Below are 17310 nucleotides of genomic sequence, written 5' to 3'. Positions count from 1 at the left end.
ATGTGTATGTGACCAATAACATTTGATTTTGATTTGATTTTGTAGTGTATAATTCAGATCAGATGGACATTTTAATGTCTATGGAATGTTCCTATGGAATGAGACAATTTTGATTGCATTTGCTATAAGCGTGTACACCATGAACTTATTCTATCTCATCAAATTCCCTACTGTCAACTTTCCTACACAGTTGCCAGCTGACGTGTTGTGCCGTCATGTTTCCTGAGGTTGTGGATTATGTTCCAAACTGAGCACTGACATCACCCAAACCAGTTAGTCTGCACAGTTATCCTATTTCCCATGTAAAATAGCCTTTGATGGACCAAAACATCACCCATACTATATTTTCCCCATTAAAATGCTTAGTTGAGTAAATGTAACATATCTCTCATCTCTAACTATCAGTAAGGTTGAATGACAGGCTAGGTGGGCACAGCAACATCCAATCCTTTCATACATTACATCATGTTTTCACAAATGATTTGTTTAACCAACCGTTTGTTAATTTCTGTGCTCACTTGTGTATGTTTTGTTGGTGGTGGTGTGTGTGCGTGTGCGTGTGCGTGTGGGTGTGCGTGTGCGTGTGCGTGTGTGTGTGTGTGTGCAGAGAGACGCTGGGGAGGAGAGTATCTGTTTGCCACTTACGGATAAATAGAGAGGCAGAGCTCAGAGTTTGTCAGAAGGCGGACCTGACAGGGTCACACACAGGACCAAGCAGGCGCAGGACCTCAGCATTTTGACCCTTTATTACAAATGGAGGAAAACAAAGATGTTCAATACTGTTTTCAAGACAGAAACTCTTCTTGCAGAAAGGATTTGCTATCGACATCTATCTACATAACACTGTACATCTTCTTGTCATTGTTTTCAGCAGTTACAGTATTTTTGAACGTACTGGTGATCATCTCCATCTCTCACTTCAAGCAGCTCCACACTCCAACCAACCTGCTCATCCTCTCTCTGGCTGTGGCAGATCTCCTGGTGGGACTGATTGTGATACCAGTAACGACTGTAGCAATAATGGAACCATGCTGGGTTTTTGGAGGATATTTCTGTGTGTTTCATATCTACATAGATTTTTTATGTACTTCTTTATCTCTGGGCAATTTGGTCTTGATATCTATTGACCGCTATGTTGCTGTGTGTGATCCCTTATTATACAACTCTAAAATAACAATGAGAAGAATTATGTGTTGTATATCCATTACCTGGTGTTGTTGTATCATATACCGTGCTGCTATTATAAACAACTTTGTAAATGTACAGGTACCCAGTAGGTGTTTGACAGAATGTTTTATTTTTGAAGGAATAACCTGGGGTAATGTCATTGACGTTGTATTTACAATGGTTGTCCCGTGCTCTGTTATTATAACACTTTATATGAAAATCTTTGTGGTGGCCAGATCACAGGCCAGAAAGGTATTTTCAAAAGAGGCTGCCAGTGTGTCTGGTGTTAAAACTCTACAGGCTAATAAGTCTGAGAGAAAAGCAGCAAAAACTCTTTCTATTGTTGTTTTCACCTATTTCATTTGTTGGATTCCATTTCTACTTTCTTCTTTCTTTCATTTGTCTTTTTTTAGCGACAATTTATCATTTATCATTGGTTTTCTGCCACTGATTAATTCTTTTATCAATCCAATCATTTATGCATTCTTTTATCCATGGTTCAAGGTGACAGCTAAACATATTTTAACTCTGATCTTAAGGCGTTCATAGTTCCTTTGTTTTCGTTCCCCAGTTTGAGAAACAGGTTAAATATGGTTTTGTAATAACATTGTTGTAATTTCTTCTTTCATGTAACAATACACTGACATGACTAATCTCAGTGTTGTCATCATAGATATATGTGGTTTTTATACAGAATAATTCGTCTGAATTGGAATGGAATGACTTGGAGAAGGCAACAGAAGGATTAAGCTTGTGTTATAAAAAGCAATGAAGACATTTTGAGTTGTATATTCCAAATACCAAAGTCTGTAGTTGTTCCATGTTATTTAATGATAAATAGTATGTAAGTATTCTAAAAGTACATTTTTAGGACATCATGAGTATTATGTATGTTTAACAACATCACCATCTAGTGGCTCAATTGGTACACAATGCCTTCAACAAGTAGGCAAATTGAAATGTGCAATATGCATCATATCAGATAACATCCAAGGAAAAAATAATGGTGTATTGTATAAGTAGTTGATGGTCAAAATTAAGAATATGCAAATATGGTTAACACTTTATAATGTTCGGTAATAAACTATTTGTGAGGAATTTACAGTTTGCTTACCATTTTTGAATCATTACTCCCACATTTGTTAAACGTTAGTCAGCTCGGTATTCTCAAATGTATAAATAACTACTATATGCATTAATGATTAAGCACAACAGTGCAGGAAATCACAGTAGACACTTCAACCTCAACATACTGGGTATGAACACTACCACTACTCTCACTACATCACTGCTGCCTGGTCAGGGGGAGCAGCTCTCTCAGATGCTGTGGAGTCAGAATGAATATAGAGATTGGTAACACTTTATAATAACACTTTGTAATAAAGAATGTATAATGGATTAGTAAATCGTTTATTCACCATTCATGTGTCATTACTCCCACATTTGTATTAGTAAGCTAGTAATTCACACATCTATAAACAACTTGTATAGTCTGCAATAATTATTCATAAGATCATTCATATAATGTTTATTAAATATCCTTATAAATAATTTAATAATCATTAGTAAAGTATTTTTGCAGTCCCTAATCTAAAGTGAGGACTATTCATACTTTCTTAATACTTAATAAATGTTTTGAACAGTGACCAGTGTAATTTCTCACAAGAAGATGGACATGCTATTGGTAGACATTCCAGCAGTACCTGATGCTCCTTAAGTTCTCAAAATGACCTAGAACATTTCAATGGTTAAACAATAAGCACACAACACAGAGGATGTTAAAGGAAATATATTGAATATTATATTCCAAAACAGTCACACTGTTGTAGTAGTGTGCTGAAGGAAGTAACGTGTTTGTCTGAAAATGATAACATTCGTGTTTATTGGCAGTGACTATCAAAACCAAAGTGTGGATTGCAGTCACTCATTTAGAGCAGTTCATAGACTGCTTATATGGTAAGGGAACCAATATCTAAATAATAATTTAACTGAACATTACGTTTAAAGGGTTATTACCTTTTATACACTACCAAATCAAAATCAAATTTTATTGGTCACATACACATGTTTAGCAGATGTTACTGCGAGTTTTAAGCAGAATTCTTTGTTCCTAGCTCCAACAGTGCAGAAGTATCTAACAGTTCACAATAATACACACATGTCTAAAAATAAAATAAACATATCAATATTAGGAAAAGCAATGTCTGAGTAGTATTGACAAAAAAATGCAGTGGAATACAGTATATACATATGAAATGGTTAAAATAGTATGTAAACATTATTAAAGTGACTAGTGTTTCCTTTAAATTGACCAGTGATTCCATGTCTATGTACATAGGGCAGCATCCTCTAAGGTGCAGGTTTGAGTAACCGGTTGGTAGTCAGATAGTGATGGCTATTTAACAGTCTGATGGCTTTGAGATAGTCTCTCGATCCCATCATTGATGCACCTGTACTGACCTCGCCTTCTGGATGATAGCGGGGTGAACAGGCCGTTTCCCGGGTGGTTGATGGTCTTGATGATCTTTTTGGCCTTCCTGTGACATCGGGTACAGTAGGTGTCCTGGAGGGCAGGCAGTGTGCCCCCGGTGATACATTTGGCAGACCGCACCACCCTTTGGAGATCCCTAAGTGTTTAGACCCTTTACCCAGTACCTTGTTGAAGCACCTTTGCCAGTGATTACAGGGTATGACGATACAAGCTTGGCACACCTGTATTTGGGGAGTTTCTCCCATTCTTCTCTGAAGATCCTCTAAGGTCTGTCAGGTTGGATGGGGAGCGTCGCTTTCTTGTCCCGAAGCCACTCCTGCATCGTCTTGGTTGTGTTTTTACGTCTAGGAGCAAAAACAACTCAGCCGCTAAGTGGTAGGCCACACAAGCTCACAGAACTGGAAGGCTGAGTTCTGCAGTGCGTAGCGAGTAAAAATCCTCTGTCCTCGGTTGCAACACTCACTACTGAGTTCCAAACTCTGGAAGCAACATCAGCACAAGAAGTGTTCATCGGGAACTTCATGAAATGGTTTTACATGGCCGAGCAGCCAAACACAAGCCTAAGATCACCATGGGCATTGCCAAGTGTCGGCTCGAGTGGTGTAAAGCATGTCGTCATCTGACTCTAGAGCAGTGGAAACGCGTTCTCTGGAGTGATTAATCACGCTTCACTATCTGGCAGTCCGATGGACAAATCTGGGTTTGGCGGATGCCAGGAGAATTCTACCTGCTACAAAGCATAGTGCCAACTGTAAAGTTTGGTGGAGGAGGAATAATGGTCTGGGGATATTTTTCATGGTTCGAGCTAGGCCCCTGAGTTCCAGTGAAGGGAAATATTAACACTACAACATACAATGACAATCTAGACTTTGTGGCAACAATTTGGGGAAGGCCCTTTCCTGTTTCAGCATAAAAATGCTGCTTTGTACATAATGAGGTCCATACAGAAATTGTTTATCGAGATCGGTGTGGAAGACTCTGACTGGCCTGCACAGAGCCCTGACCTCGAAACCATCGAACACCTTTGGATGAATTGGAACGCAGACTGCAAGCCAGGCCTAATCGGCCAACATCAATGGCCAACTTCACTAATGCTCTTGTGGCTGAATGGAAGCAAGTCCCCACAGCAATGTTCCAACATCTAGTGGAAAGCCTTCCCAGAAGATTGGAGGGTGTTATAGCAGCAAAGGGGGACTAACTCCATATTAATGCCCATGATTTTGGAATGAGATGTTTGACGAGCAGGAATCCACATACTTTTGGTCATGAAGTGTACCTTAAAAGTAGGGGCCTGGATCAGAAAAACTCAGTATCTCATGTGACCACAATTTGCCTCATGCAGCACAAAACATCTCCTTTGCAGTGTGGATTGGGCTCTCAAGTGGCGCAGCGGTATAAAGCACTGCATCTCAGTGCTAGAGGTGTCAGTACAGACACCCTGGTTTGAATCCGGGCTCTATCACAACCGGGAGTCCCATAGGTCGGTGCACAATTGGCCCAGAGTCGTCCGGGTTTGGCCAGTGTAGGCCGTCACTGTAAATAAGAATTTGTTCTTAACTGGCTTGCCTAGTTAAAGGTGGGAAAAAATGCCTGTTGATTGTGGAATGTTGTCCCACTCCTCTTCAGTGGCTGTGAAAGTTGTTGGATATTGTCGGGAACTGGAAAATGCTCCCGTACACGTCAATCCAGAGCATACCAAACATGATCAATATGTGACATGTATGGAGAGTATGCAGGCCATTGAAGAACTGGGACATTTTAAGCTTCCAGGAGTTGTGTACAGATCCTTGCAACATTGGGGAGTGAATTATCATGCTGGAACATGAGGTGATTGCGGCGGATGAATACCAGTGCAATGTGCCTCAGGATCTCGTCACTGTATCTCTGTGCATTCAAATTGTCATCGATAAAATGGAATTTGTTTCTTGTCCGTAGGTTATGCCTGACCATACCATATCCCCACCGCCACCATGGGACACTTAACAAAATGTGGGAAAAGTCAAGAGGTCTGAATACTTTCCGAATGCACTGTATATCATAAGATAATATTGTAATTACAATTATTTTGAAGACCAACATATCCTTAACTACAACAACATTTTCCGTAATGGTTACTGAAATGTTTTACTTGCTATGTCTGTGATATGCATTCTTTTTTATCAACCTTGGTTGAATGCACTGACTGTACGTTACTAAGGACAACAGCGCCCGCTAAATGAACAAAATGTAAATGAAAACTTGCAAAGAACACTGGGCAATATGTAGCTGCATGGGAATTCCAGTAATATACTGTCAATTTGATTACAGTAAAAATGTTGGTTACATGAAATGATTTGCCGTAAAATGGACTACAGTCGCTGTACTGTAAAATAAATTACAGTAACTTACTGGCCAATTGCTTCCAGTAAGTTCCTGTACATTTTACAGGAAATGTTTTAGTGTGGTTCCAGTTGCACCTACTGGGACAGCACCAGTCTGCGGTTGGGCTCGTGGCACCTTGTACAGGGACACACTGAGGGCCTATGGGACCAGAAGGAACCTTGGTTCGTCATTTCCAACTGCGCCAGAGAAAGCTGCTTCACTGGCTGCAAGACGGACATGTTGAAGAACAGATGTTTCTCTACACAGCCGTGGCAGCTGCCGCTTCAAATTGACACCAGTCAACCTGCAGGGGACAGACAAACCAGACATATTAGGTTCACACTCCTGAAGTAGGAACCTAGGTTTCAATTTACAATATTTGGAATGTCAAAGTCAATATAAACCTCGAACTGCATAAACAAACCAAATGTTGTCTGACTTTGTCCCCTTGTTTCTTTTTCATTGGTCAATTTTGGCCCCAAAATAATGGGAGTGAATGAACTCAAGATGCAACTGTTTTCAAAATGGTATCTCGTAAATATCAAACATGTTCAAATATGGCTTGTGTAGGCCCATGCAGCTCAATAATTACTTTGTCTCAAATTGGAATTCAGAAAACATAAAACAATACACATATTCCTCTATCATTCACAAATCCTAAAGGGGCAATCTGCAGTTCAAACAACAACAAAGCGTCCACCCCACCACCTTTTTAGGTAAACATTTTAGGGATGAGACTGGGGAAATGTAACCATTTTCCCAATTGGCGCAGCAGTCTAAGGCACTGAATCTCAGTACTAGAGGTGTCACTAGATGGTGTCACTGGATGGAAAATTACTGAGGATAATAGCGAACGATATTGCCACTCCTATTTGCAATATTATACATTTAAGTCTACTAGAAGGTGTGTGCCCCCAGGCTTGGAGGAAAGCAAAAGTAATTCCGCTACCTAAGAATAGTAAAGCCCCCTTTACTGGCTCAAATAGACGACCAATCAGCCTGTTACCAACCCTTAGTAAACTTTTGGAAAAAAATGTGTTTGACTAGATACAATGCTATTTTACAGTAAAGAAATTGACAACAAACTTTCAGCATGCTTATAGAGAAGGACATTCAACAAGCAAAGCACCTACTCAAATGACTGATGATTGGCTGAGAGAAATTGATGATAAAAAGATTGTGGGGTCTGTCTTGTTAGACTTCAGAGTGGCTTTTGACATTATCGGTCATAGTCTGCTGCTGGCAAAACGTATGTGTTATGGCTTCACTCCCCCTGCTTTATTGTGGATAAAGCGTTATCTGCCTAACAGAACACAGAGGGTGTTCCTTAGTGGAAGCCTCTCCAACATAATTCAGATAGAATCAGGAATTACCAAGGCAGCTGTCTAGGCCAATTACTTTTTTCAATCTTTACTAATGAATTGCCACTGGCTTTGAGGAAAGCCAGAGTGTCTATGTATGCGGATGACTCAACACTATACATGTCAGCTACTACAGTGACTGAAATGACTGCAATACTTAACAAAGAGTTGTGGTTAGTTTCAGAGTGGGTGGCAAGGAATAAGTTAGTCCTGAATATTTCTAAAGCGAAAAGCATTGTATTTGGGACAAATCATTCACTAAACCCTAAACCTCAACTAAATCTTGTAATGAATAATGTGAACATTAAGAAAGTTGAGGTGACTAAACTGCTTGGAGTTACCTTGGATTGTAAACTGTCATGGTAAAAACATATTGATACAACAGTAGCTAAGATGGGAAGAAGTACAGTTGAAGTCGGAAGTTTACATACACTTAGGTTGTAGTCAGTAAAACTCGTTTTTCAACCAATCCACAAACTTCTTGTTAACTTGTTATGGATAGGGGGCAGTATTTTCACGTCCGGATAAAAAACGTACCCGATTTAATCTGGTTATTACTCCTGCCCAGAAACTAGAATATGCATATAATTAGTAGCTTTGGATAGAAAACACGCCAAAGTTTCTAGAACTGTTTGAATGGTGTCTGTGAGTATAACAGAACTCAAATGGCAGGCCAAAACCTGAGAAGACTCTGTACAGGAAGTACCCTGTCTGACCATTTCTTGGCCTTCTTTGTCATCTCTATCCAAAACAGAGGATCTCTGCTGTAACGTGACACTTTCTAAGGCTCCCATAGGCTCTCAGAAGGCGCCAGAACGTTGAATGATGACTTTGCAGTCCCTGCCTGAAAAACAGAAGCGTATTTGGATTGTGTTCGATCTGAGAACAATGAGACGGGCGCGTGCGTGCACGTGAAGAGTCCATTTTGCATTTCCAGTATTTGAACGAAAACAACGACTCCCGGTCGGAATATTATCGCTATTTTACGAGAAAAATCGCATAAAAATTGATTTTAAACAGCGTTTGACATGCTTCGAAGTACGGTAATGGAATATTTAGAATTTTTTTGTCACGATACGTGTCTGCGCGTCACCCTTCGTTACCCTTTGGATAGTGTCTTGAACGCAAGAACACAACGCCGCTATTTGGATATAACTATGGATTATTTGGAACCAAACCAACATTTGTTTTTGAAGTAGAAGTCCTGGGAGTGCATTCTGACGAAGAACAGCAAAGGTAATCCATTTTTTTTTTATAGTAAATCTGAGTTTGGTGAGTACCAAACTTGGTGGGTGTCAAAATAGCTAGCCTGTGATGGCCGGGCTATCTACTCAGAATATTGCAAAATGTGCTTTTACCGAAAAGCTATTTTAAAATCGGACACCGCGATTGCATAAAGGAGTTCTGTATCTATAATTCTTAAAATAATTGTTGTGTTTTTTGTGAACGTTTATCTTGAGTAAGAGGTTATTAACAAACTATAGTTTTGGCAAGCCGGTTAGGACATCTATTTTGTGCATGACACAAGTAATTTTTCCAACAGTTGTTTACAGACACATTATTTCACTTATAATTCACTGTATCACAATTCCAGTTGGTCAGAAGTTTACATACACTAAGTTGACTGTGCTTTTGAACAGCTTGGAAAATTCCAGAAAATGATGTCATGGCTTTAGAAGCTTCTGATAGGCTAATTGACATAATTTGAGTCAATTGGAGGTGTACCTGTGCATGTATTTCAAGGCCCTCCTTCAAACTCAGTGCCTCCTTGCTTGACATCATGGGAAAATCAAAAGATATCATCCAAGACCTCAGAAAAGAAAATTGGTGACCTCCATGAGTCTGGTTCATCCTTGGGAGCAATTTCCAAACGCTTGAAGGTACCATGTTCATCTGTACAAACTATAGTACGCAAGCATAAACACCATGGGACCATGCAGCCGTCATATCGCTCAGGAAGAAGACACGTTCTGTCTCCTTCTTGCAAAAAGTGCAAATCAATCTCAGAACAAGAGCAAAAGACCTTGTGAAGATGCTGGAGGAAACAGGTGCAAAAGTATCTGTATCCACAGACATAACCTGAAAGGCCACTCAGCAGGGAAGAAGCCACTGCTCCAAAACCGCCATGAAAAAGCCAGACTACAGTTTTCAACATGGGGACAAAGATCATACTTTTTGGAGAAATGTCCTCTGGTCTGATGAAACATAAATAGAACTGTTTTGCCATAATGACCATTGTTATGTTTGGAGGAAAAAGGGGGAGGCTTGCGAGCTGAAAAACATTATCCCAACCGTGAAGCACAGGGGTGGCAGCTTCATGTTGTGGGGGTGCTTTGCTGCAGGAGGGACTGGTGCACTTCACAAAATAGATGGCATCATGAGGATGGGAAATTATGTGGATATATTGAAGCAACATCTCAAGACATCAGTCAGGAAGTTAAAGCTTGGTCGCAAATGGGTCATCCAAATAGACAATGACCCCAAGCATACTTCCAAAATTGTGGCAAAATGGCTTAAGGACAACAAGGTCAAGGTATTGGAGTGGCCATCAAAGCCCTGCCCTCAATCCTATAGAAAACTTGTGGCAGAACTGAAAAAGTGTGTGAACAAGGAGGCCTACAAACCTGTCTCAGTTACACCAGCTCTGTCAGGAGGAATGGGCCAAAATTCACCCAAGTTATTGTGGGAAGCTTTTGGAAGGCTACCTGAAACATTTGACCCAAGTTAAACAATTTAAAGGCAATGTTCCCAAATACTTATTCAGTTTATGTCAACTTCTGACCCACTGGGAATGTGATGGAAGAAATTAAAGCTGAAATAAATCATTCTCTCTGCTATTATTCTGATATTTCACATTCTTAAAATAAAGTGGTAATCCAAATTGACCTAAGAAAGGGGATTTTTACTCGGATTAAATGTCAGTAATTGTGAAAAACTGAGTTTAAATGTATTTGGCTAAGGTGTATGTAAACTTCTGATTTCAACTGTATGTCCATAATAAAGCACTGCTCTACCTTCTTAACAGCAAAACCTAGTTTTGTCGCACCTGGACTAATTTTCAGTCGTGTGGTCAGGTGCCACAAAAAAGGACTGGTGCACAGCTCTAACACCCATACATAGCCCACAAGACATGTGTCGTGTCTTTGGCTATGCCGGATTAAGTGATATGACATGCTAACTTATAAAATGATTTCTCTGTAATTAATATTACCTGATTAAGCTAATCATGTAAATGTAATTAACTAGAAAGTCGGGGCACCACGGAAGAACGTTTATAGAGCCGTTATCTTCCGAATAAACTCTTAAAATACTTTGTAATATTTTACATCGATAGCAGTCAATATTAACCCTTATCTTATTTTCAGTCTCATAATGAAAGTTGTAAATTCTTGGCTATCTTCACGAACCCTGGCTAACAAGTTGAATCAGCAATACAAAATTGGGTTTAATTATTTATTTACTAAATACCTAACTAATCACACAGAATTACAAATACACAGAATACAATGATGTCATACAGAATTCACCCCTGGTGAACGGAACCTGTACGAAAGCTGGTTACACAAAGGAAAGGGGGTTGGGCTTGAATGAAAGAGCGGGAAGATTTAGGAACACAGAAACAGCAGCTAGGCTATCGTAAATACATTATCTTATGCATTCTAAATTACCGCCCATTTGGAAAAGGAAAATGCAATAAATATTTACTCTGAGCTGCGCTTCGGTAGATTGGTCGTAGATGCTGGCCGGGTTGGCCAACAGATCTCCCTGTTTTCGGAAGAATGTCAATGGTGGTCAATTGGATACATGGTGGTATCTTCGTCCGTCTGTTAGACTGGATCCGTCGTCCGTCCTTTCCTAGCCCACGTCTACAGCGGCTAGGAAGTATCACTTCTGTAGTGAATAAGCTCAAAGTTCATACCATTCGCCACCAAAGCTCACGCCGAGGTTGGCTTAGTTCTGTACTTGACATGTGTGTCCTTCTAATGTAGAGGCTGCAGACCTCACGTGCTGGAACCACCTGGTTATCTTTTCATCAAAGGCTTATATAGTGGAGAGGGGTGAAGGACGTGTTTCATCGTTTATAACCCCTCCTCTTCACAGGGGTGGGCCACTGATCAAGCAGGGCACTTTCCTTATGAAAACCCAAATCTCTCATTTGGAAGCTAAAATTACATTTCATCTCCTAACAAACAATTTCAATATCAAACATTTCAATTGCATAACAATTCCATGTTACTCTGATAACTAGAGAGTGTATACTTTCTCAGGTACAGTTTATGTCGTCCTGTCATCAATCATAATGTCTCAGATGACAAGCGAACTGACATACATACTCATTACGTTATCAAGCATATTTCCAACTGGTTTTATTACCAAAATATGGTTCCTTTCCCCATTTGTTTGATGTTCCCAGACTCTCTATATTTAACAGGACAGCAGTCCTTCAGTAGGGTCAGTAAGAGAGGGGAAGGGAGAAAGCTATTTATGGGGGGGGGGTCATAAACCTTACCCACAGGCCAACGTCATGAAACATGTCACAAGAGGTCTCTTCACAGCCCCCAAGTCCTGAACAGACTATGGGAGGTGATCCAGCATCTCTCCCGACTGACGTCCCTCTATGCTCCCCCTGCCAGAGGCAGAGGAGCGTCGGGTTCACTTCGGTTCCCCAGAGCATCCTATTTCCCAAGTATATGAAATCCAGAGTGCACAGTCCACAACACCACGGTCTGCACCCTCCTCAGCCAGCATCTTGACTAGCCAGAGTCAAGGAGACTCCCGCTCCAGTCGTGGAACCACAGCTAGCCTCTGTTAAGGGCTTGTTCTGGTTGCCGTCACAGTCGTCTTTTCCTCCCTGTGTGGCTGACACTCGGGTGCCTGAGGTTCGACTGTCAGCTACCCTGGAAACTTCAGCCACATAGACTCCACCTGCTCTCCATTTACATTTACATTTAAGTCATTTAGCAGACGCTCTTATCCAGAGCGACTTACAAATTGGTGCATTCACCTTATAATATCCAGTGGAAAAACCACTTTACAATAGTGCATCTAAATCTTTTAAGGGGGGCGTTAGAAGGATTACTTTATCCTATCCCAGGTATTCCTTGAAGAGGTGGGGTTTCAGGTGTCTCCGGAAGGTGGTGATTGACTCCGCTGTCCTGGCGTCGTGAGGGAGCTTGTTCCACCATTGGGGTGCCAGAGCAGCGAACAGTTTTGACTGGGCTGAGCGGGAACTGTGCTTCCTCAGAGGTAGGGAGGCGAGCAGGCCAGAGGTGGATGAACGGAGTGCCCTTGTTTGGGTGTAGGGCCTGATCAGAGCCTGAAGGTACGGAGGTGCCGTTCCCCTCACAGCTCCGTAGGCAAGCACCATGGTCTTGTAGCGGATGCGAGCTTCGACTGGAAGCCAGTGGAGAGAGCGGAGGAGCGGGGTGACGTGAGAGAACTTGGGAAGGTTGAACACCAGACGGGCTGCGGCGTTCTGGATGAGTTGTAGGGGTTTAATGGCACAGGCAGGGAGCCCAGCCAACAGCGAGTTGCAATAATCCAGACGGGAGATGACAAGTGCCTGGATTAGGACCTGCGCCGCTCTCCCTCAGGAGCCCCTCACTGCTCCTGGCCCAGAGTCCAAGCCCGCACAGAAGTCGTTACCCGCTCCTTGGATGGAGCCACAGCCTGCAGCTACAGCAGAGGTCAAGTACAGGGGTCTCTCCAGTCACAGCCTGATGGGACCTGCCAGTCCCAGGCCTGGAGTCCTGCTGGCCCAACCTGCTAGGACTGTGATAGTTCCGGCCTCCGAGGGTTCTAGCCCATGTGGGTCATCAGGCTCTTGCCCCGCTAGGTTCAAAGGTACCAGTTGCTCTGTTAGGGCCAGCGCTCTACAATTCTCCAAGTACAGCGTCAGTATCCCTGGTAGGTCCAGAGTCGTTCTCCTTGTCAGGTTCAGAGTCGTTCTCCTTGTCAGGTTCAGAGTCATTCTCCCTGTCAGGTCCGGAGTCATTCTCCCTGTCAGGTTCAGAGTCGTTCTCCCTGTCAGGTTCAAAGTCGTTCTCCTGTCAGGTTCAGAGTCGTTCTCCCTGTCAGTTTCAGATTCATACTCCCTGTCAGGTCCGGAGTCATTCTCCCTGTCAGGTTCAGAGTCGTTCTCCCTGGCAGGTCTGGCGTCGTTCTCCCTGTCAAGTTCATAGTATTTTTTCCCTGTCAGATTCAGAGTTGTTCTCACTGTCTCCAGCTCTAGTCGGCCCTCAGTCCACTGCTCTGCCAGACTTTAGGTTATCTGCCCCACTAGGTTTGCAGCATCTGCCCTCAGTTGGTCGGCAGCACACAGACTCAGTCAGCAAGTAGTCAGCTCTCTCAGTGTTACATGCCAAACCACCTGCCCTAGTTCTAGGCCCTGGGTCTCACTTCCCTCTAGACCCAGAGTTATCTGCTCCTCTAGGTGTGCAGTTAGACAGTTCACAGCCCTCAGCCTGCACCCAGTCACCTATACTAGCACTAGGCTATATACGTTCCCTGCTTGGCTAGATTTGCGGCCTCCCACTATACCTGGCTTGCAGTCCTCAGATTTAGTAGTGGGTTCCAAGTCCTCTGGCCTGCTAGGCCCTCAGCTCCCTGACATGCATACAGTGCATTCGGAAAGTATTCATACCCCTTGACTTTTTCCACATTTTGTTACGTTACAGCCTTATTCGAAAATGAATTAAATTATTTTTATTTCTCATCAATCTACACACAATACCCCATAAAACTTTTTTTTTGTCAATATGCAAATGTATTAAAAATAAAAAAATAAATACTTACATAAGTATTCAGACCCTTTGCTATGAGACTCGAAATTGAGCTAAGGTGCATCCTGTTTCCATTGATTATCCTTGATGTTCCTGTAACTTGATTGGAGTCCACATGTGGTAGATTCAATTGATTGGACATGATTTGGAAATGAACACACCTATCTATTTAAATTCCCACAGTTGACAGTGCAGCTCTGAGACAAGATTGTGTCGAGGCACTGATCTGGAGAGAAATGTCTGCAGCATTGAAGGTTCCTCTGTGGAGATGGGAGAACCTTCCAGAAGGACAACTATCTCTGCAGCACTCCAACAATCAGGTATTTATTGTAGAGTGGCCAGACGGAAGGCACACTTCAATAAAAGGCACATGACAGCCTTGGAGTTTGCCAAAATGCACCTTAAGTACTCTCAGACAATGAGAAACAAGATTCTCTGGTCTCATGAAACCAAGATTGAGCTCCTTGGCCTGAATGCCAAGTGTCATGTTTGGAGGAAACCTTGCACCATCCCTGTGGTGAAGCATTGTGGTGGAAGAATTATGCTGTGGGGATGTTTTTCAGTGGCAGGGACTGGGAGTCCAGTCAGGATCGAGGGAATGATAAACGGAGCAAAGTAAAGAGAGATCCTTGATGAAACCTGCTCCAGAGCGCCCAGGACCTCAGACTGGGGCGAAGGTTCACCTTCCATCAGGACAATGACCCTAAGCACACAGCCAAGACAATGCAGGAGTGGCTTCGGGATAAGTCTCTGAATGTCCTTAAGTGTCCCAGCCAGAGCTTGGGCTTAAACCCGATGGAACATCTATGGAGAGACATTAAAACAGCTGTGCAGCGACGCTCCCCATCCATCCTGACAGAGCTTGGGAGGATCTACAGAGAAGAATGGAAGAAACTCCCCTAATAAAGGTGTGCCAAGCTTGTATCGTCACAGAAATCGCTGCCAAAGGTGCTTCAACAAGGTAAAGGGTAAAGGGTCTGAATACTTATGTAGGTTTCTGTTTTAAACGTTTCATCAGGTTAACAGTTGACCTTACTCTTCAATAACACAGACCCCAAAATTAATCAAGGGGAGAAAAATAGGTATATTCAAAGAGGGCAAATCATAGATATTAGGCCATTGGGTAGATGTTCATTCTCCCCTGTCCTCAGTGATTCTATCCACAGAACAAAAATGTTGTTTTATAACCAAACCCTAGCCTGTGGTTGACCAATTAGAATTCCTTGCAATGAAACTGGGCCAATGGCCAAATAACAAGTATCCTGTTTCAGGTTCAACGCCTAGACAAATTTCTTCCATGTCCCTGACCCATTGATCATTAATTCCATATTACAGAAAAAACACTATTTCCATTGATCGTTAATTCCCTCTTGGCCATTAGTCCTCTGCGTTGTGTAATATCTTAAAATATTATTACAGTCACTATGATGTATTGTGAGTAGATTGATTAGGGCTAACACAAAAAACAATTCAACATTTTTTAGAATAGGGCTTTAACGCAAGAACATGTGCAAAAAGTCAAGGGCTCTGAATAATTTCCGAATGCACTGTATCTGTTTTATATTTTAGACAAACCTTATGTATATATTCCCCCCAATTAAAGAATTCATAAGTATTTGGATAATTCGGCAATCAAAGAGGCAAAACGTCAGTAGAGAGACAAAGTGGAGTCGCAATTTAAAGGTTTAGACACAAGACATATGTGGCAGGGTCTAAAGACTATCAGGGATTACAAAGGAAAAACCAGCCACGTCACGGATACCAACGTCTTGCTAACGGACAAGCTAAACAACTTCTTTGCCCGCTTTGAGGCTAACACAGTGCTACCAACGTGGTCCACTCCCAAGGACTGTTGGCTCTCATTCTCCATGGCCGACGTAAGACATTTAAGTTTGTTAACCTTCGCAAGGCTGCCGGCCCAGACGGCATCCCTAGCCCAGACCAGCTGACTTGAGTGTTTACGGACATATCCAATATCTCCCTATCCCAGTCTGCTGTCCCCACTTGCTTCAAGATGTCCACTATTGTTCCTGTACCCAAGAAAGCAAAGGTAGGTGAACTAAATTACTATCGCCCCGTTGCACTCACTTCTGTCATCATGAAGTGCTTTGAGTGACTAGTTAAGGATCATATCACCTCCACCTTACCTGACACCCAAGACCACGTCTATTTGCATACCGCCCGAATAGATCCACAGATGATACAATTGCCATCACACTGCACACTGCCCTATCCCATCTGGACAAGAGGAATACCTATGTAAGAATGCTGTTCATTGACAATATGTCAGCCTTCAATGCCAAAGTCCAATCCAAGTTCATCACTAAGCTTGGGGCCCTGGGTCTGAACCCTGCCCTGTGAAACTGCATCCTGAACTTCCTGACGGGCCGCCCCCAGGTTGTGAAGGTAGGAAATAACACCTCTTCTATGCTGATCCTCAAAACAAGTGGCCCCACAAGGGTGCGTGCTCAGCCCCCTCCTGTGTACTCCCTGTTTACCCATGACTGTGTGGACATGCACACCTCCAACTCAATCATCATGTTTGCAGACGACACAACAGTAGTCGTCCTCATTACCAACAATGAGGAGACAGCGTACATGGAGGAGGTGAGGGACCTGGCAGAGTGGTGCCAGGAAAATATCCTCTCCCTCAACGTCAGCAAAACAAAGTAGTTGATTGTGTACTTCAGGAGACAACGAAGAGAGCACGCCCCTTTTCACATCAATGGGACCACAGTGGAGAAGGTGAAAAGCTTCAAGTTCCTCGGCGAACACATTTGTATTTTTTATTTTATTTAACCTAGGCAAGTCAGTAAAAGAACAAATTCTTATTTACAACAACGGGTCAACCAAAAAGCAAATGACCTCCTGTGGCGACGGGGGCTGAAAAAAAAATACACTACCGTTCAATAGTTTGGGGTCACTTAGAGATGTCTTTCTTTTTTAAAGAAAATCACACTTTCTCTCCAATAATGTTGTAAATGACTATTGTAGCTTGAAACGGCTGATTTTTTATGTAATACCTACATAGGCGTACAGAGGCCCATTTCAGCAACTCCTGTGTTCCAATGTCACGTTGTGTTAGCTAATCCAAGTTTATCATTCTAAAAGGCTAATTGATCATTAGAAAACTTTTTTGCAATTATTT

At 42.3% G+C, this 17310-nt stretch overlaps 1 protein-coding gene across 1 annotated transcript; it reads left to right on the top strand.

The window, feature by feature from the left end:
- The first annotated feature begins 639 nt into the window (after positions 1-639).
- On the top strand, positions 640-2185 carry LOC145862599 (trace amine-associated receptor 13c-like). The gene has a single exon (XM_082967298.1). The coding sequence runs from the start codon at positions 754-756 to the stop codon at positions 1714-1716; it is 963 nt and encodes a 320-aa protein (XP_082823424.1). The 5' UTR covers positions 640-753; the 3' UTR covers positions 1717-2185.
- The last annotated feature ends 15125 nt before the right edge of the window (positions 2186-17310 follow it).

Source organism: Salmo salar, chromosome 21, assembly GCF_965601325.2.
Source record: "Salmo salar chromosome 21, fSalSal1, whole genome shotgun sequence".
NCBI lineage: Eukaryota > Metazoa > Chordata > Actinopteri > Salmoniformes > Salmonidae > Salmo > Salmo salar.
This window is presented reverse-complemented; position numbering and strand designations above follow the sequence as displayed.

Excerpts from the sequence above, each read along its gene's own strand:
- LOC145862599 (XM_082967298.1), top strand. The coding sequence starts at position 754 with ATGGAGGAAAACAAAGATGTTCAATACTGTTTTCAAGACAGAAACTCT.